Genomic DNA, 20,238 nt, shown 5'->3' with positions numbered 1-20,238 from the left:
GGCCATGCCCGTGGCTTGGGGGGGGAGGCGACTCTTTGTGAATCCCTGGGGGGCTCAGTGGCATTCAATGTGCCGAGAGTCTCTGGTATTTCGTGGTGATGTATTAAGGCCAGCAGGGTTTGGCCCAGAGCCTGTCGTGTGGGAAGGCCGGTCTTACTTTTCACAGCACAAAGGCCCAACCAGCCAACTTGCCAGAGTGGGGGAACCCGAAAGGGGCCCTTCCAAGCACAGTGGCCGCTGGCAGCTCCAAGGCCCCGATCCCCGACATGCCACACACCTCTGCTCTCTGCTGCTGCTGCTCCATGGCCACGATGTAGGCCTGGGGGTTGGTGGACATGCTTTCTTCTGGCTCCTTGAAGCCTGGGGGGCTCCCTACATCCCCACTCACGAAGCTAATCATGTTGTCGATCAACGTGTAGATGCCGACGGACTTTGTGAAATCAACCTCAGACTCCCTGAACAAACAAGAAGAGCTGGAGAGCCAATCGCGCTGCTTTAGCCGAGTCCACGAGTCGCTGAGCGTTTCAATCGGGCTGTGGAGCGAGCCTAGAAACACACAGCAGAGTTCCGTCACCGGCAAGGCAACGCAGCTCTCCTACCGGCAGAAGTGAACGCGCGGCTTGCAGTTCGAAACGGATGGAAATGGGGGTTCCTGTCAATTTCATGCGCATGGTCAGCAATGCTTCCCACATCAAAGGCCAAAAAAAAATGAGAGCTGTATGTTTTGCTGGCAAATCTCCAGGCGACAGGTTTTGCCTCACCAGGAAATTAAAAGCAGAAGCCACTCAAACTGTTTAGCTTAAAGCTGGAACGTTGGCAAAGGGCGATACGCAAATAAAACGACATAGAGGTAAAGAGGGGGAAAGAATATTTGCCACACACAAAGAGGAGAAACTTTTTTCTTGACATACAAATGCAGAAAAAGGTTTGTGTTTAACTTGCATCAGTGTAAAGCAGGAGTGGGTGATTTATAGCTTTCCTGGACATTTATGTAAACAGAGGGGTGCCTAAAGGTCAAGTAAACAGGCACGAATGGTGGGCTGGCTGCAGGCTTTGGCTTCAGAGCAAAGTGGCTGAGCTTATAGAGAGTCCCTGGCTCTCTGCCACAATTAAGCCCAGAATTGTGGTCGTAAGTTGAGGCATCACGTAACCAGATGCAGAGTTGAGAAGACCCTGTCATTTCAAAAAGCTGTCACTCTTTAAGTAAATGCACAGGGACCAAAAGAAAATGAATGTTGAAGGGCAACCTTGTCTGCACAAAAAATATGAAACTTTCAGAAACCGGGGAGTGGGGCGAAACCCTCAGTTTTGCAATAATTTTAATTACTCCACTGCTCAAACTTTCATCGGTTGTAATTCTCCTGCATTCTAGAGTTCCAGAGCAGCGATAAGTGCATTCAACTCCACAAAGGCTTGGGAGATTTTATGTTGTGAGTCTGAAGCCACCTTCCTTTCTCTAAATATCTTATTATCTGAGCATTAGGAGAGCTGCACAAACACGGAAGCCGAAGGCAGATGCCAAATGCTGACCCCTCCTCAGTGAAGAGAGAGAGAGGGAGAGTGGTCTGAGGAAGGGCGAGGAAGAGGAGGAGGCAGGGGCCACATAGTATCAGGGCACGCAGCCACCACCACCACCAGGGCCCTGTGATTCCCCCCCCTCCCCCGCAGGGGCTTCTTTGTGCTGCTCTGGGTCCTGGGAGGGGAGACGGGCAAGCTCAGCAGAAACCGGCCTTACGGTCTTTGCCCTGCATTCAGCAAGCTCCGAGGGGAATTCTCTCCCTCTCCTCCACCTGCTGGGTGGGTGGAAGAAAAGGGAGAGGAAATGGGGATGCTCCCTTCAACATCCTTGATTTTAAAAAAGCACTTTTTTTTAACTGCAGAGCCCAGAAGAAACGTACTAGGGCAGAAGGGCCTGGGTCCAGCATGTTCCTTACCAAATATATTCTTCAGAGAAGGGAGAATAGCAATAGCAATAGCAGTTAGACTTATCTACCGCTTCATAGGGCTTTCAGCCCTCTCTAAGCAGTTTACAGAGTCAGCATATCACCCCCACAGTCTGGGTTTCACCCACCTCGGAAGGATGGAAGGCTGAGTCAACCTTGAGCCGGTGAGATTTGAACCGCTGAACTGCTGATCTAGCAGTCAGCTGAAGTAGCCTGCAGTGCTGCATTTAACCACTGCGCCACCTCGGCTCTCACGAACCCACAGAAACCATCCAAAGTGACTTTTCACACCTTTCACAAAAAGGAAAAGGCCACCAAAGGGGGGGGGGTCTCCAGGGTCCAGCAGATTCGGGGTCTGAGCTAACCCACCCTCTCCCGGAAGCCCCGGCTGGGCAGCTGCTCTTTCTGGCTCCCTTGGTGGAGCCGCAGGGCCAAGAGGGCTCTGCAGTGGTCCAGGGACCCCCCCCCTGGCAAGCGGAAGGGGAGGCCTGTGCTGGAGAGAGCCTGAAGGCAGCTCCAGCCTCTCCTTGACAAAAGGGGGGTGGGGGAGGGAGGGGAACCACCAATGTTTACTTGTCCTTTTATGCCACTTTTCTATAATGCGATATTCAAGATGGACGTGTACATATTTTATGCTTTATAAAGTATGTAGGCGAACTAGAGAGAGAATATAAAATCAGAACATGCCATCATGTACTTGCTTGAAGCTCTTCTTTTTCCTGGGGCTCAACTGGCCCAAAAGGAGCAAACACACTACCACACAAGAACCAGAAGACAAAGAGAGACGTTGGGTACAGAAGACAACATTCAATCTGCAATCTGTCCATACAGGGGAAATGGGGGTGGGGTGGGGGGGCTGTGTTCCCATGCAAGCAAAGGCCATCAAGGGGCACTTCCTGGAAACTGAGAGCTTGGATTGACAGGGGTCTCCAGTCGGGGCCACCCGGAGGCTCCTGAACGTTCCCCAGCGTAGCCGGCTGAGGGATTTGGAGGCCGAGAGCTCCCCCTCGTAAAGCAACCCGTGGAAGCAGGCAGCCCTTAGGGACAATCTCTGGCCATCAGCCTGCTCTCCAATGCAACTCTGACCGCTGCTGGCTAAGGCTGTGGCCAGCAAGGCCGGCTCATATGCTGGCGAACCCTCCGCTCAGGCCCCTTCTCAGAACCTCCCACACTACAACGGGGCCACACGGCAGCCTCGGAAGGTCGTCTGAAGCTGCAAAGGGTCGAGGTCACTGCTTTAGAGCAGCCGTCTAAGGCCTGTGGACCTCAACTCCCAGCTGGCTGAGGAATTCTGGGGAGTCGACGTCCACGGGTCTCCCCGTTGCGAAGGCCGGAGAGCCCTGCTTCAGAGAGCGCCGGGGCTCCGAGGTGGTTTACCTTTCTTTCTATGCGACGATGCCAAATCCAGATCCACATTTCGCCTTCCGCTCTAAAGAGAAGAACAGAAAACGTTATTCACAGTAAGCTTTAAACCCCGGATGACGACTGGAGAGGGGTAGCATGGAAGTGGACAGAGGGAAGCGAAGGCCAGGAACACCGGCTGGGAGAGGGATAGAAACACAGGTGGGGCTTTTGAACAGAGTCACCTTTGGGATCGCATCGGTTCTGCTCACCAGCGAGTAATTTTCTTCGTCCGATTCAGGCTGAGAGAGGTCAGATTCACTCCTCGATTTCATCAGTTTATAGCTTGACGTAGTGTGGCCCGAACGACTTTCTGCGCTGAGACTTTCACTTCTGCCTCGCATAAAGGTACAAGAGAGAGGGGGGAAAAAATGACACAAGGATGCAAAGGCCTTTTCATTTGCCTGGAGTCTCAGGGCCTGCTCTATGCTCCGTTACAGGCCGTGACCAGGAAAAGCTTCCCAATTCAGAGGGTTTCCTTCCATTTCCACACAGGCGGCTTCCCTGCCAGGCCAGGAACCGCCCAGAGCTCTTCCACTGAGCATACTTGAGAGACCGCCTGCTGCCAATTACCTCCCAAAGACCCATTAGATCAGTGTTTGTCAACCTTGGCAACTTGAAGATGTCTGGACTTCAACTCCCAGAATTCCCCAGCCAGCATTCGCTGGCTGGGGAATTCTGGGAGTTGAAGTCCAGACATCTTCAAGTTGCCAAGGTTGACAAACACTGCATTAGATCACACAGAGCAGGCCTCCTCCGGGTTCCGTCTACCAGCCAATGCCACCTGGCTATTACCCGGGGGAGGGCCTTCTCTGTGGCAGCTCCGGCCCTTTGGAACGAACTCCCCGCAGAGATTCGGACCCTCACCTCTCTCCAGGCCTTCCGAAAAGCCGTTAAAACCTGGCTGTGTCGGCAGGCCTGGGGTCGATGAGCTTTCTTCCCCTCTCAATTGTGTGGCTGTTGCTATTTTAAATGCTTGTCTTGTACTTTTGTGTTCCCTTTCCCCTTTGAGTTGTTCGCCGCCCTGAGTCCCTCTGGGAATAGGGCGGCATATAAATAGAACAAATCTCAATCTCATACTGAGGGCTTCTGCTGGCATGAACTCAGCCACAACCTCCTCGCCTTGGCTTAAATCTACTCTCCCGCGATACCTAAGTGCATCCGACGGGCAACGACCCCACGGACAGCCCTGCGGGGAGTTTTTGAAAAAGCAGCACCCCCGCTCGGACAGCCACAAAGGGCCCAGGTGCAGCCACAGGGGCTGGAGAAGAGGGCCGAGCTGCTCGCACCTGGTCATGAGGCCGCCCCCTTCCGAAGTGCTGCCCGAGAGCGCCTGTGCCTGCCCTTCCTCCCTTCGCTTCTGCAGCTCCTCCACCACGGGGCTGACCCCCAAGATCAGCAGGGCACAGCGGTGGATCACCGAGTTGCAGGCAGCCGTGTACACATCCTGGCCTTCCGGGAGGTCCCTGCTGCCGCGCCGCTCCTGCTGGGCCTGGGGGGGCTGATCCTCCGCTTGCGGCCCCAGCCCGCCATTTATTCTCTCTCGGTCTCGAGTGCGAGCTACTTCACGGGCTGATAGGAAACATTGAAATATTTCTGTAACATGCAACACAAAAACAAAAGGTCTTAACTGCTCGGCAGAGCTCAAGGAGGAGAGTAATTCTTCAGCCGAATGTCTCGGTCCCCGGGCAAAGCTCTGCCAGAGGCGCCCGGCCCCAGCGCCCACTTACTGCCGGCGGTCATCACTTCGTGCTCTCTCTCTTCCTCTTCCTCCTCCTGCTCTGCGTGCCCCTCCTCTCGTTCCCTCTCGGCCTGCTCTTCCATTTCGGCTTCCTCGTCAATGGTGCGGGTAAAGGGGCTTTCCTGAGCATCGATGTCTGACGATTCTGGATTATCCGACAGCTGGAAAGAGGGCAAAGGAGAGGTGCTGTGAGCGGACCCCCTGCTTCAATTAGACGGGGAAAAAGCCATTCCTCCAATGGAATAAAAATAACCCATTGGCTCTCACACCAAGCTTATTTCAACAGGATTCCAATGTGAAATACTTCAATTGAAAAAGCAAAACACGGAGAAATGCTCACGTGGGTTTCAGCGATCTTTCACGTTAAAATGCCTTCCCTCTTTAAGAAAAGGAAAGGGCTGCCCGTCAGGCTTACCCATCTGTCCCTGGAAGACGAGCGGGTGGGAATAAGTTCCATGTTCTTGCAAGCAAGCAAACGATTCCGAACTTTATACACACAGCGATAGATTTCTACTAAGGTTTTTCCTGGCTGGTACCTAAAAACACAAGCCCCCCCCCACACACACATGGTTCAGGCCAGAGACCACACGACCCCAGTCGGAAGATAAGAACCTCAGACTCTGCTTGGGATACTTGCCTGCTTTCGCCACTTGCTTGACTGAGAAGATTCGTGTGCTTCAAAAGGGCAGCAAGAACGAATCGGGAGACGGTGTCCAGCAGGGACTCACTGCTCAAGGTTGCACTGTCCCAATCTGGGCCGGAGGAGAGGAAGAGAAGAAAACACCTTGGAAGCATCCAGAGTGGAAACGGCCTCACAGGTTCCACAGTGGTTCCCCCTTGGGGGAACTCTTTGGGGAAATTGGCCACCCCCAGCCCCGCGAAGACAATATAATTTGGGGAGGGGGCTCGAAGGGGACATTGAAAGTGTTTTGCCACCCAGAGGAGTCCCCCCCCCTCCTATTCCCAGCTGGATCAAAGCTCTCTGCACACAGGATGGAAAACTGGGCTTCTGCCCTGGAGATCAGAAGGCCGAGTTTGCCCCCTTAGGCGGCTCAGGGGCTGCCTTCCCTGGCTAAACGGAGCCAGACCCTCTCTCAGAAAACCTGGGCTGTTTCCCCAAGAGGGGACTAAGCCCCCCTCAGCCTTTCACCCGGGACACACCCGACCCATCCCCCGAGAGAGCCAGGAGGGAGGGGGGTCTCAGGCTCCCTCTCTCTCTTCTGCTCCCCAGCGCTGACCTTTGCTCACGGCGTAGTCCTGCATGCTGACCCAGAGGCTGCGCGACGGCTCCTTTGCGCAGCCCAGGGCCAAGTCCACAAAGGTGGAGACCTCCGGCCGCAGGCGGTAATCGAAAGGCTTCTGCTCCTCGTTCCCGGAGAGGGCCACCTCCAGCAGGGAACTCACCGACTTCTCTGAAAGCAACAGAGACACAAATCCAGCGTTACCAGCTCAACTTTCCAAATCCCTCTTGAGTTTATGGGAGCCGCAGTTCGATGCGCCTGAAACAGGAGCAGCTCAGAGACTTGGTGATTAAGGGGAACCAACCGGGGTTCGGAGGAGCCCCAGCATGGCTACGGAGCATGCTTGGCCTTCAACTGCTCCCTTTTAAAGCCACTCAAGCTGGTGATGTTTCTTTGGGGCTAACGGCCGGGAGAAGTGCTTGCTTGCTCCCATCTGTCCAAAATCCGGCCCTGATTCTTTTCTTTTCCACAACCTCAATGGGTTCTAATATTGTACAATGAAGACAATGTTTTTTCTCTGTTTTCTCCAACCCAGTGTATATTTTTATACTTCTCTTATTCTGCCCCACTTTCCTAACCTAAAAAGCCCCCACCATCGCATCTTTCCACCCTTCCCTCCCAATTCTGGAAACTTATTGGATTATTTTGACAAGCATTATTCCACTGTGACTCATTTCTGCAAATCTTTCAGGCCGTTGACCAGATTACCTAACTGGGGAACGTCCACTTCGACTCCGTCGCTGAACAACGGTGTTTTCAGCCAGTAAGCGGTGTCCTGCTCTTCGGGAGACATCGGCGACCCTTGCAGCATCCCACCCAGGCACCGTCCAATCAGCAAAGCCACGGTTCTCTCGAGGTCCACAAGCCACACCCACACCTGGGCCGGCTGAGGTAAGGGGATTCCAGCCGGATCGACCAGTTCAGGCCCACCTGGGGACGTGGAGCAATTCCGCTTTTTAGAAAAGTGGGATTACAAGCCCATTTCCGCTCTGGAATCCCCCCCCCCACTTGAAAAGGGAAATACTGAGTCAGGCTTTACCGTGAAGAGGCCACTGTAACTCCTGGTCTTCTAGAAGCACGGCAGCCGGCAGGAGTCTGTTAAGGCAATCCAGAGGGGGCAAGAGATCCAGAAGGTAGCTCAGTAAAGATCGGGCTACCGATACAGGCAGCAAAAGCAGGGAATTCACGATCTGGCAAAGCATGCTTCCTGCTGCAGACACATAGATGACATCTGGAATGGGGGGAAAAGACTCGTGAATGAGGGGCAGGCCTGGAAGGCTGCAGCAGGAGAGAGAGCGGGGGGGGGGAGATGATGTATCCCTGATTACAATTTCATGCCTTCTCTCAGTCTGTCTGGACTTCAACTCCCAGAATCCTGGCTGCAGAATTCCTCCCTTCCTCAATTGGAGGCAGGCAAGTCCCAAGAATCCCCCCCCCCCGACATAACTTTGGCGCCCCTTGACCAGACTCAAGAAGCAGCCCCAGGGCTCCCACGTGGCCCCAAGACACAGGCTAAGCCTCTCCAGCGGTTACTCTAAACCAGGACTAGGACCAGCCAAGCCAGACCTGACCCGTATTGGGGCACTTCAGCATAGAAACACTCAGCAAACCCAAGATAAATTGGAGGAAAAAAGTCTGATAAACGTAGTTCTGTCACTATTGAGCACAGTCAGATGAACAGCGTGCACGCACACACACACACACACACACGCACACACCTACCTCTCAGCTTGTCCCCTACGCTGCCGTTCCAGGAACTCTCCTTCAGCAAAGTAGCTGAGCGGGAATAGATCTCCGTGGCATGAGGCAAGAGGAGCTGCAGGTGCTTGTGCAGGAGAGCCACACTGCTGGAGTTCTGCTGACAAGAGGGAGCCGTCAGAAGGGGCTCGACACCAACGAGGGGCTCCTCTGCTCCCCCGATGACCTCTAGCCAAGAAGGGTGCACCTAAAACTCCCCTCCAGCGGGTCCTTCCCTCTTTGGCTTTCCCTGGGGGTGGCTGCAAGGACCGTGGCACTCACCTCGCCAACGCTGTTGATGTGACAGTAGGCCAGCAGCTGTTTCTGCAGGGAGCAAAGCAGTTCGTGGAGATGAGCAGGCTGGCTGTTCTCCGAGGAAGACGTCCCAAGGAGGAATTTGTCACTGTTTTTCTCCAGCTCTCCAAAGGCTTGGTCCTGCCGGGGCAGAAGATTCACAGACACACACACACACCCAAGTTTAATATGCCTCCCTGCGTGCATTTCCTTCATTCCCACATTCCTATAGGAGCCTCGCGTCTATCGATAAAAATGCTGCTTTCTATTCCTGCTTTTAAAAAAAAACCACATTGTGTCCTTGCTGTAATACAATTCTCACTGATTAGGAAAAGGCAACCATGAGACGACATAACCACATTATGAATCCAATTGAGAGAGTGAGGACAATACTTAAGGCTGTGAATAAAAACAGTTGTTCCCCCCTCTGCACCCCCTCCCCCATCAGCCCTCTGGTCCGGCCAGTGTTTCTGGAATAAACTATTCCGGGGGCAAGGGGGGGGGGAGTAGGTTGGGAAACCCAGGCAGAGAACTCACTGTATAGAACCCCAAATTGCGCAGGAGAGTCTTCATTAAGATTTCGGCCAGGTGAGTATCGGGGTGGTGGCTCTGGGCCCCGTAGGCCGCGTCAGAGAGATTCCCGTAAGCGAGGCAGAGGGAGGAGATGTCTGTGGCGTCCGAGGGGGAGCTGTAGCCCAGCAAGGAGGCCACATGAGTGTGGTCCTGCAGGCTGGTCAGAATAATATCCAACTGCATTCGCTGAAGGAAAAGGAGGAAAAGGGTTTCCTTCACCACAGACATCAAAGCAACATCCCTCACACATGGTTTTCAGCAAATTTACAGCCGATTGTGTTGACTTGACCTTCACACTGCCCGGCAGCACAGAAGGTAGTTAGTTTCCCTGAAAGATAAATTTCACCCTCCCTTTTCAGCTGTTCCGAGAACTTGCAGTTCAGGAGCAGAGTAAGCATCGGATCCTCTGCAGCCCGTAAACGCTCAGGTACGCCTTACCTGCCCTTTGGACAAGCTCTCCCATCGGTCGGGGCCCTGGGGGAGGAGGGAGTGCAGCAGCTCCATCCTCTCCCGCAAGGGAGGCAGCAGCATCGTCGCTCCAACTGACAGGGTCTCAATCACCACCTGCAATTGGGGGGGGGGGGACCAAACGGCGTCAACCTTCCACTGAAAGCTGCAAAACAGACTTGATCTGGTTCAGCAAAGGTGTTTTGAAACGGTTGCTCCTTCCCACTTTTTGCCAGGTTTCCCCTCAAGGCTGTGGTGAAATTCAGAGCTCGGTGCTGAGCGACTGCCGAACGGGTCGGAGGAGAGTCAAAGGGATCCAGAAGGGAAGCTACAGTCTAAAGGGGGCTTCCCGACCGAGACTGACCTCCTGGATTTCATCTGGGACGGAGGAATCCATCAGGCGAAACAGCAAATTCCGCAGGGGCCCGGCCTGCCTGCCCAGGATGCTGGTGGCCACCCCGCCGGCCAACGCCAGAGCCAGGTGGTTGGAGAGCAGCTTCAGGCAGAGCTTAAGGAAAGTGTGGTGCTCCCTGCAAAACCAGGCGTCGCCATTAACAGGGGCCTCTCCTGCCCCCCGTTTCCAAATGGGCTTCCCCCTCTGACTTCACTGCTGAAAGCACGAATGGGGGAGCCCCCCCCCCCACACCCTCAAGCTCCGGTGGGCCTTGTCCCACGCTCTGTGCTCGTGCTACGGCTGAAAGAGGAACTAGCAAGCGTCCTCTCCCACCCGGCAGCAAAGCCTCCGGTTGTTCACAGGAGAGCCCATACATTCCTGCTAAAAATCAGAAACCTTGAAAAGGAGGAATTCTAGTTCTGCGTTCATGATAAAATGGTTCGCCCATGAGGCCAATGTTGAGAAATGTTGTTTCTCGGGATGGAGCGACCCAGATTGGGGGTCTGAGAGCCCCTTTTATTGAGATAGGACAAAGGCAGGAGGAGCAATAGCATGTGAGTAAAGACAGCCTGTAAAAGTACAATTTCTAATCTACTGCTCAGGGAAGTTCTGTCTATATATGGTCAAGTCCTGGGCGTCATTGGTAGGGCACATCTCAGACTGTTATGCTATGCACTATCAGGATGTTATGAGGTTCTAGGAGTTTGTTTTCTCCTGTGTGGTTCAGCGTGGCTCTGCATGCCCTGGTATGAACTGGGCCATGGAGGACACACACCTACACAAGGAACTATATTACAACAATAAAAGAAGACGGACATGCAGAAAACACCCTCCATACTAGTAACGGTAATAGCAAGAGAAGCAGCCGGAAAGGTTTCATACCTCGAGGAAGGAAAAGGAAGAGGAGGGATCTCACTGTTGATTTTGTCGCAATACTGCTCGAGGAAAGAACGGAGGTGGGAGAAGGTGCTTTCTTCAAGGTCCACACAATACGGCCTGTGCCAGGCCACAACCTGCCTGCAATCGGAGGAAGGAAGGTTAAGGAACACAGACACCCGTCCCACTAACAGCCCCTGAAGGGCAGAACCAGGCACAGCCAAGAACAGGAGATCGGAGATGAAATGCACCCGGGTTCCTTCAAAGGCAGCTCGTCTTCAGGGGAACGTCCGAGCAGCTTTACTGGAAGCATGGCAGCAGAGGGTGCCACGGCCTTCCTCCAGGGCTCTCAGCTGCCCGGTTCTGCCTCCAAACTGACCTGCTGAGTGTTTTCACCTCAACCCTAGCTAGCCAGAGCCAAACCTAAAAGCCGCCTGATAATTCTCACAGCCATTTCTGTTTCTCTTTGTCCTTCCTGTTTATTCCGATCTAGATGCTGTGCTGGAAACAGGTGCTTTTTTTGGGGGGGGGGGGGCGCTACCACTTTTTCCCCAACAGCCTTCCGCTATCTTTCTTCTGTGTCCAATACACAGAATGGTTCAGAAATAAATACAAGCAAAACTGAAATCTAGTATAGTTTAAAATAGCAATAGCAGTTAGACTTATATACCGCTTCATAGGCCTTTCAGCCCTCTCTAAGCGGTTTACAGAGTCAGCATATCGCCCCCAACAACAATCCGGGTCCTCATTTCACCCACCTCGGAAGGATGGAAGGCTGAGTCAACCCTGAGCCGGTGAGATTTGAACCGCCGACCTGCCGAACTAGCAGACAGCTGAAGTAGCCTGCAGTGCTGCACCCTAACCACTGCGCCACCTCGGCTCTTAGAAGGCGGCAGTTAATGCAGAATCACACTGCGGTCCCTGGTGACGAAGGGTCCCCGGAGGAAAAGGCCCAGGGCTCAAAAACATCAGGCACTACAATTAGGCGTTGGCAAGGGAAACACGCCGCGGAAGCTCCCACGGGGCAGGGATGACTTGCCTATCTCTGGGAAGGGCTGTCCAAGCCAGGCTGTGGGAAGTCCCAGCCGAAATCTGCTGAATGGCGACTCCATCTAAGCCGCTGACCTTCTTTGGCTTAGTGATGGGGCCGGTGGAGTTCCCTTGGCCACACTGGCCCATGGAGTTGTTTCCCCAAGCGTAAACTTCGTTATCTAAAGGGAAGCAGTTCAGGGTCGTCACAGAAGTCTCAAGTGCCGGGTTCAACTGAGCCGGAGGACGAGGGGCCACACACCCTCTTACCGTGCGAAAGGGCCAAGCAATGGCTGTCGCCAATTGAAATGTCCACGATCCGCGTGGCAGCCAGCTCTTCAATCAGCTTGGGCCGGAGGGCCGTGGCTTCGGAGGAGCCGCACCCTAAGCAGGCCCCGCAGCCCCAGGCAGACACCTGGATCGAAGAGGGGCAAAGAAGGGTAAACCTCACAGTCCAGACTCCATAAGGCCCCGACTACAACCCAGATAAGGACTCTGGCACGGTTACGGAAATCCTGCTCGTTTAATTGACAAAATCCGTGCAGATGTTTCCAGAGGCCGCCATCGTCCCCTGCAAAGAACGAAGGCGGAGCCAACTCTGGGCACCTGTTGACCACTTAAAAGCAGGAAGAGGCGTTGTTACGCTTTAAGGCTCGGTTGTCTTATCAATTGAGCCTTTGCCCATTTTTGGACTAAACAAACATCAGGGAAGCTCTGTATCCAATTATTTCTTCCCTGTTTTGCAAGTGGCTCCAACTGAACGTGACGGGGGAACGAAGGAAGCCAAGCGCAGCTTCCGTCCGGCCGCTGAGACACAAACGCCTTCTAAGGGCCAGAGACGCCGTTTCTTTTGTGTGCTGAGTCGCAACTTGTTCTGCTTACTTGTCCAGTTGATGTTAGGGCCAGCGAAGACTGGCTTCCGGCACAGACTTTCCGTATGAACATCCCCTGCAGAGCTTCTATCACTTTCGGCTTATACACTCGGTTGGTGTCTCCATGGCCCAGTTTGCCTGTTGGGACCACACACACACACACACACACAAAGAGAATTGACAATCTGCAGATCGAGGCAACTGACATCCAGCTAAAATAAACTGCCAACTTCAATCACAAATATTTAACCATGACATGAGAATTTATCAGCAGCAGCAGCAGCAGCAAACCGCAATGATGCCACAATGACTAGAGCCAGGGTTGCTCCCCAACCTGCGTGCCAAGCTCTTCCACGGATTAGCTGCACTGGCCGTCTCAGCAGTGGGCAAGTGCCACGACCTGCTGCTCTCCAGTTCACGTTCACTCAGAGTTCCCACCTATCTCCCAAGTGCGCATCCCTGGTCTTTGTGGTGCTAGTGAACCAGGATAAGGTAGACCTAATATTAACTGATCTCAAGCTGCCTCTCTCCAGTCTGGCTATAGCAGGGACCTCTAGCCAAAGAGGAAAGAGAGAGAGAGAGGAAAGAGAGAGAGAGAGAGGGGGGAAAGACAGAGAGAGAGAGAGAAAGACTAAACAGCAGCTACTGCATTTCTTCATGTTCAGATTGATCCGTAATAAAACAAATGTTTACAATTGATGATGGCTTAAAACCTGAGCAAACCTTTCTGCAGATGAAAGCAACAGTCCAAATAGGATTTTGGCCTTTTTCAGGCTGACCCTTCCTTGCCTCAAGCAAGACTGTCACCACTCAGCCGAGGCGCTTACCGTTATCTCCTCCTCCAAAGGACCAAACCGTCCGCCCATCTTTGGACAGGGCTATGGTGTGAGAGCTGCCGCAGGAGACTTCTCCAACGTTGCTAATATCTTTGACGAGCGTTGGGATGTTACGGCTGTTGCTGTCACCGTGACCTTGTGAGAGAAAGTGGATTTACAAGGTTGGGTCTCTTTACGCCTCGCATTCTACCAGGCGTACCTTAAGAGCCAGTTTCTAACCTGTTTCAAACGAATTCTTTTTAATTAGCGCTGTTTAAAGGAGGTGGGAAATGAGATTAGTCCTCTTACCTAGCCGGCCAAAGTCTCCTTCTCCCCAGGTGTACAATTCACCATCCTCGGTGACAGCGGCACTATGCCGGTAGCCGGCTGATACACAAATCACCACCTGGATAAGAGGGGAAGAAAGTTCTCCCTTTAGACTCCGGCCCCACATGCAGAAGCTCCTTCATGAACTGGGCGACAGGATGGCGACGTGCACAAAAGGGCAGAAGCAGAGGAACAAAGGTGGGCGGTGGCTTCATTGCTACGGCATACCTTTCCCTGCAAAGGTCCCTGGATCAGCTTGGGGTATTTCTGGGTGGAGCTATTTCCGTGGCCCAGTTTCCCGTAGTCGCCGTCCCCCCAGCTGAAGACTTCTCCTTCGGTGGTGAATGCCAGCGTGTGGCCATCTGAGCCTTTTGAAGAAGACACCTTTTTGATGGACCGGTGAGGCTCAAAAGTCAACTTCTTCAGAGTGGACTGATTGTTGGAGTCACCCAGTCCCAGCCGGCCGTAGCTGCCTTTGCCACAAGCTCGAACGGACCCGTCCGTGGATATGACGAAGGTGCAATACTGGCCAGCTTCAATCTATGGTGGGGAGAAAGAAAACAAGAGACTTAGTGTCAGCACCTCTTCATTGGGTAATTAGGAAAGAAAAGCACGAGACTCCATAGGTAGAAATCAAGTGTACTTTTACTAATTATAAATGATTAAAGGCGTAGCGAAGTGAAGTCTGATTATTTAGGCGCGAAAAGCGATTGATATATAGAATAACCCATTCCCCACCCCTTGGCATCACAGTTACAGTCCAATCATAATTCTCCTAAGTGTCAGGTGTGAGATAACTTCAAAAGGCATCACGAAGATGGAATGTCGGTGCCGTTAGCCTTGGCGGGAACCTCCTCCGCATGCGTAGTCCGACAGGCAGCAGAACTCCAAAATCTTCCTCCAGCACAATTAGTAAACCCCTCCCAAATACCATGCCCCCCCTCCCCGTTTCATGGCAGCCGAAGCAGCAGCAAAGCAGAGGCTGACAGGCAGCCGATCCCTTTTTCTACTACGCCAAGCGATCTACGCTCCCCGACCACAGATACTCACTGTCTGCGCATCAGAGAAACTCGGGGCCAACTTAGGCTGAAGGATTTTCTCCTGGGTCCCTTCCACAAGTTGGTGGCTGCTGTTGCTGCCCCAGACGTAGACCTCGCAGGTCTCGGAAACCATGGGAGTCTCCCCAGTCTGGATGCTGTCGGGACTGGCACACGTCCTGGAGTAGTCCGAGGCCATCCGGCAGACCTAGCCAAAGAAGCAGGCCTTACAGGAAACGTCTGGAGGCAACTGCCCGGCTGGCTGGTTAACTCAAACGAACCCTACGCCTTCCCCTACTGGGCCCTGGCTGTATTGTCAGGTTTCAGGTCCAGGAATTCTCAGACACAGGACTAAAATCTCGGCGCATCTGAGCCCACTTTTCCATCTCAGGCACGGAAGCCGCCCGAGCGCATTAGATATGACTCTATTAAGACGGAACTCTCTTTTAAGTTTTAACTGAGATTTCTGTGCCCCCCAAGGCCGTTCTCCAAAAGGAAAGATCAGGTGGAGTCCCTTCTCCTAGAAATTGGCCTCGGCTAAGCAGAGGCAGGGCTGCTGTGAATGGGCTTGTTTTCATCCTTCTTACTTTAAAGCCAGGCCAAAATTCAATAAACATCATTTCTTCTATATTCTGTAACAGTTAATTACCTTGAATCTTGGGAAGGAGGAGGACAGGAATTCAATAAATATTGAAGTAAAACCCAGGAGTCAAAGACACAGAATCAAGGACACATACCAAGTTCCCTTCACACTTTCAGAGGAGTGAGAAATTCACGACTGGAAGAATGTGAGCTAGGCTTTTTACACCCTTAACTTGTGGCTAGGCAGACAGACACAGGCAGGCAGACGTACCTCCTCGAAGAGACACAAGGCTGCCTCATAGAGCGAGCACAGCCCTTCCGAGGTCCTGGTTGGTTCCCTCCACTGGCTTCGGTCTGCAGACGACCCCTGCGAAATAAGTTGCAGAAGAGTAATGACTGAAGTATAACCACACGCATATTAAGGTATATAAACACACCTCACCAGCAGTAGAATATTTCCCCAAATAAAACAGACTTAAAAGGAATTTATTTCCTCAGAACAGCAGCACTTTATGGCACAACAGTCTGCGAGAGAGACGTTCCCTGAGGATGAGCCCAAAAGGTTGGAAGACTAAACCTCCGGTCCCAGTGACCGGCCCAGATTGCATTCAACTCTTCATTCTTTTTGCAAATAATTGTATGCATCTTCTTCGGCATTCTACTTTTAATTTATTTTAGTTTCACACCAGAACGACTGTATTTTTATTTGCTTCTTCTGAACGAGAGACAGGCAGGACAGGGGCCAATGTTTCAAGCTACTAACATGAGAAGAGCATTTTTTTTTTGTAGCTGCTATTAACTAGAAAATAAGCAGAGGCACCTCTCAAGTAATTAGGAATAACTAACGCAGTTCTAAGTTGCTGCTGATGCTATTTCTGTTTTGCCTATTTTATTTAACATTTTATTGTGATTTCCTATGTTCGAATCAGAAATAACTGATAGTAGAACCAAAAGCAAACATTTAAAGTGGGGCTTTAAAGACGATCAGCTCTTTTAAAAACGGTTCAAATGCCACCAACCACACACAGGTGAGGCCGACAGGACAGACATTATGCCACCTCTGGTTGCAAAGAAGCCACAGGGGCCGAGATCCGCTTCCGTTCCCACCCCCAGAGCAGAGCGTACGTACCAAGGACCGCCTCATTTGCATCAGGATCATCATGAAGCAATCGAAGCTGATCAGGCCTTCTGAGCTCTGCAGCAGCTTCTTCTTCTCCATGGTGTGGACCACGGCTGATGCGCTGAGGGCCATCTCAATCCACTCCAAGAGGTACCGCAGGGAGCCGCGCTGAGCCGCCAAGCCCAGCAGCAGCTCGGAAGCCAGCCTCCGCCCGAGGGTGTCCGCCCCGGAGTTGGGGATGGTGACTCCTTTAAGAAAGACTGTGACTTGAGAGAGGCAGTCCAGGCCCATGGGGGGGATCTTGCTCTCGTTGGCCAGGGACAAAGGAGGCAAGGAACTGACCACCTCGATCGCCGTGTGGATGACGTCATTGCAAAGGCTGATCCCGGGCCCTGCGGCCGGCATCATCCAGCTTTGCCTCAGCAGCGCGAAGAGCAGGCTCAGCCCGGTCCGCACCCCCATTTCGATCAGCGCGTCCGTGCTCGACCTGGGCCTCTCGCTGACCGAGTGGATGTCCGTGGAGCCCGAGCTGCTCTCCGGCGAGTGCTGCTGCTGCTTCACCCGGCCTTTGTCGTGGTACTTGTTGGAAAGGGCGTAAAAGATGCGCTGCAGGACCAGCAGGCGCTTCCGGAGCGCCCCGGCGAAGGGGGAGTCCGAGCAGACCATCTTGGCCAGAGCCAGCTGGCTGCTAAGGAGGGCGTCCAAGTAGTGGTCCTGCTCATCGCTGGAGAGGGACTCGCGCTCAAAGTCCGGCAGCTGCGGCCCTTTGAGGCAGAAGACCTGCTGGGGGAGGGGCACCACCTCTTTGTTACTGACCAGCTTCGCGTAGAGGACGGAGACGCCTTCCCTGGTGGCGATCGACTCGCTGTCCTCCGTGATCCAGGAGCTGTTGAGGTGCTCCAGCCACTTCAGTTTCACAGGGGGAACCATGGCCGCCATGCTGGCCTACCCACGGGCCAGACGCTCTAGGACGCAAAAGACATTGGTGACTAAACGGCGGCCTTATCCTCCCTCGCCCACGGGCAGCACGATGGGTACGTTTAAGTAATAAGTTTAAGCAACAACCACACCTTCCCGATTTGTGCATTAACAAGCAAAATCAAAGCCTGAATTAAGAACCTCTTTCCCTCTACAAGAGAAAATATTCTTGTGTATCAGCTGCATTAGGACCACAAAAGTAAAGCTGTGTGAAGGACCCTAGTTGCCTTTTGCTCCGCTGACTCCTGGCAAAATGACAGAGGAAGCAATTGCTTCAGTCGGAGGCCTTCTCTGCTTGTCAAAGTCCTTCTGCAAAGCCCCCTCATCTACTAATTCGGGGATTCAGTGCTGAGACCGAGCAAAGCAAACCACCTATTTTGCACCCCTGGGAATCCCAGCACACATGCCATGCCTCCTTCCTGCAAATTGGGGATTAAGGGTTGGCTGGCTGAATTGTCGCACAGGCAGCAGGAAAGCGGTTCTGTCAGCAAGTCACCCGCCGCCACCACCAGCTTCTCCGAGCTCCCGCTCTTCTCCCGAATCCCTCTTCACCAACTCCTTAGAACTGGACGCTCACTGAACGCGAATGAAGCCTGGTAGGTTAAAATGAAGCGGCAAGTGTATGTCCCAAAAACCCAGAGCTTCTTTTATGAAACGGCATTTCCAGACCCCAATCTCAGACCTCCTGGATTTCCATTGTCCCTGGTGAAATGCTGACCACACAATTGCCAGGGGGAAAAAACGCCCACTGATCACAGTGGCTGGGACTCTTCAGATAGCCATGATAAGGCTATAGATTATTCTCCCCAAATAACCCCAGAACTGGGCCTCCTTCGTGCAAACTCCTGCTTGCGTACCACAACCACACTGTCCTCAAAGCACAGTGTCATTCTTCTGCCCAGAGGAGCCGTCTTCCCTCCTTGACCCTTGCCTTGCTTGGATTACATCCCGCTGCATATGCACATATTTGTCCCAAAGTGTCAATACCACCAAACGGAGAGTTTTATTTGCATTTCAGCTCATTCCAGTCACCACTAAAACTAAAAACGTAAAGGGGAGGCTAGCAATGGGACAGAGCAGAGCTGTCCAACCATTGTTTTCTATGATGGCCAACGGTGCTTCTGAGACATTCAAGATAACCAAGAGTTCGTCTCTCCTCTTTTCCGTACTATCTGCTTTAAAGCAGCCGTTTCCTAAAATGAGAAGCAAATCAGATTGGAAGAGATCCACATAATAATCAACACAGCCAACTGGCATTTGGGGAAATGAGTATGACTGATCACTTGGTGTCAATGAGCAGAAAAGAAGATCTAAATTAATTCCCCCACTGGTGGTCTTATTATATGGATAGGTACAATGAAATGGGACAGCCCTGCATTAAAACTCACACAGACAACTTCATGTATGTTCATGAGAAGGTCTGTAGATACGTATGCATACAGTTGTATGATACACCTGAATGCCAATGCAGACATACACAAAGCAACTGGGGGGGGGGGGGACAGTAACCGCTAACATTAATACAGGAGGAGGAGGATTTATGCTAGAGATTACACTCTTTTCCCTGCTTGTTGTGTGTTCTGCATACCAACACCCATGATGAGGGCTGCAGAAAGAACCACTGTCACACGTCCATTGCTATAGCAACAGGGCTGTAAGGAATCCGCCTGAAAAGGCTCAAACAGGACAAGCTTCATTACTCGTCCCCAGAGGGATTCAGGGTGGGGTGACCGCACAATAAAATATCCAATATTTCCCAGGGTTAAAGGGTTAAATATGATTCAGTCATCAATATTTGTGTATGATACTAAGAAATGTCCTTGTTCTTTGGCCAATTAATGTTTAAATTATTTTTCCTGGGTTCATTGTTCTTTTTAAAAGGACAAGCTTTCTCGTAAACAACACTATTTATAAACAATATTTAATGAATAACTTCTTGCTGTACACTAAAGGGATTATAACCCAGACACAGATTTTTTGTCCAGAGTTATGAATAAAAGGGGAAAAAAGGATATTGAAGCCCAAATATGACTCAACCATGAAATTCATAACTCAGCAATAGGCAAAAGATATTGCTGGCATTTTATAATCAAACGGAAAGATGCCAGACTGCATCGGATGTCCCCAAAGAGCACTTCCTTTATGGCGAAACCTCAGGAGCCAGAACCTCACCTGCAGGGCAGGTGCGTATGACATAATCCAACAACTGGAGGTTTCTTGCTTTGCCAAAGGAGACAGAGAGCAACCTGGGGGCAGAATGGAAGAGCAACAGGATTAAAGCTTCCAACAGTGCAGCATTTGTGACTTTTTATAGCCACATGAAATAGGCGAAGGCTTGTCCCACAGGAGAGAGAGCAGGGCAGGAGCAGAGCTATGGAGCGAGCACTTCACCAAAGGAGGTTTAGGCCAGACACCAGGAGGAAGGGCATTTTTAGAGAGAATTTTCTAATTTTGCAAAAATATTCTAATAAACAATGGATAGTCGAGATATGCTAATGCAGTATAAATCCTATTTAGAGTTTACATTTCATTTGGACAGACTTGGGCTCTGGTCAAGCTAGGCAGCTCTTTGGATTAAAGCATTTCATGGACTCCTGAATGGTCAGGATGCTGCCCAATCCTTTACATTAATATATATATATATATATCTCAATATCTCAAGTAATGCAGGGATCACTGAGCTGAAAGCATCCATCTGGCATCTTTCCCCTTTCCACCAAAGAACAAAGCAGCCAAGATGATGTCATCACAATGAAAGTCCACCCTATGTGGATGTTACATCACATGCTGAGATACAGAAACTCTCCGAAAGACATTCTAGCCGTACATTT

At 51.9% G+C, this 20,238-nt stretch overlaps 1 protein-coding gene across 1 annotated transcript in view; it reads right to left on the bottom strand.

Moving 5' to 3' along the window:
• HERC1 (HECT and RLD domain containing E3 ubiquitin protein ligase family member 1) overlaps positions 1 to 20,238 on the bottom strand; it is a 50,926-nt gene that overhangs the window by 27,684 nt on the left and 3,004 nt on the right. The window contains exons 2-26 of the mRNA XM_087703927.1: positions 16,439 to 17,394; positions 15,581 to 15,676; positions 14,741 to 14,935; positions 13,919 to 14,230; positions 13,673 to 13,769; positions 13,376 to 13,519; positions 12,559 to 12,686; positions 11,947 to 12,091; positions 11,683 to 11,858; positions 10,654 to 10,784; positions 9,742 to 9,907; positions 9,369 to 9,494; positions 8,895 to 9,116; positions 8,346 to 8,498; positions 8,049 to 8,181; positions 7,366 to 7,557; positions 7,035 to 7,256; positions 6,324 to 6,497; positions 5,723 to 5,837; positions 5,501 to 5,621; positions 5,075 to 5,246; positions 4,634 to 4,940; positions 3,557 to 3,677; positions 3,321 to 3,372; positions 278 to 546 (exon numbers count right to left, since the gene is read on the bottom strand). Coding sequence (XP_087560053.1) covers positions 278 to 546; positions 3,321 to 3,372; positions 3,557 to 3,677; positions 4,634 to 4,940; positions 5,075 to 5,246; positions 5,501 to 5,621; positions 5,723 to 5,837; positions 6,324 to 6,497; positions 7,035 to 7,256; positions 7,366 to 7,557; positions 8,049 to 8,181; positions 8,346 to 8,498; positions 8,895 to 9,116; positions 9,369 to 9,494; positions 9,742 to 9,907; positions 10,654 to 10,784; positions 11,683 to 11,858; positions 11,947 to 12,091; positions 12,559 to 12,686; positions 13,376 to 13,519; positions 13,673 to 13,769; positions 13,919 to 14,230; positions 14,741 to 14,935; positions 15,581 to 15,676; positions 16,439 to 17,368 — 4,899 coding nt within the window. The 5' untranslated portion in view covers positions 17,369 to 17,394. The remainder of the gene's footprint in view (positions 1 to 277; positions 547 to 3,320; positions 3,373 to 3,556; positions 3,678 to 4,633; positions 4,941 to 5,074; positions 5,247 to 5,500; positions 5,622 to 5,722; positions 5,838 to 6,323; positions 6,498 to 7,034; positions 7,257 to 7,365; positions 7,558 to 8,048; positions 8,182 to 8,345; positions 8,499 to 8,894; positions 9,117 to 9,368; positions 9,495 to 9,741; positions 9,908 to 10,653; positions 10,785 to 11,682; positions 11,859 to 11,946; positions 12,092 to 12,558; positions 12,687 to 13,375; positions 13,520 to 13,672; positions 13,770 to 13,918; positions 14,231 to 14,740; positions 14,936 to 15,580; positions 15,677 to 16,438; positions 17,395 to 20,238) is intronic.

This window comes from Thamnophis sirtalis, unplaced genomic scaffold (genome assembly GCF_051295495.1).
Source record: "Thamnophis sirtalis isolate CommonGarterSnake01/CBP01778 unplaced genomic scaffold, rThaSir2_p1.2 scaffold_2, whole genome shotgun sequence".
Classification (NCBI taxonomy): Eukaryota; Metazoa; Chordata; class Lepidosauria; order Squamata; family Natricidae; genus Thamnophis; species Thamnophis sirtalis.
Note: the sequence above shows the minus strand (reverse complement) of the source record. Positions and strands in the feature narration are given on the sequence as shown.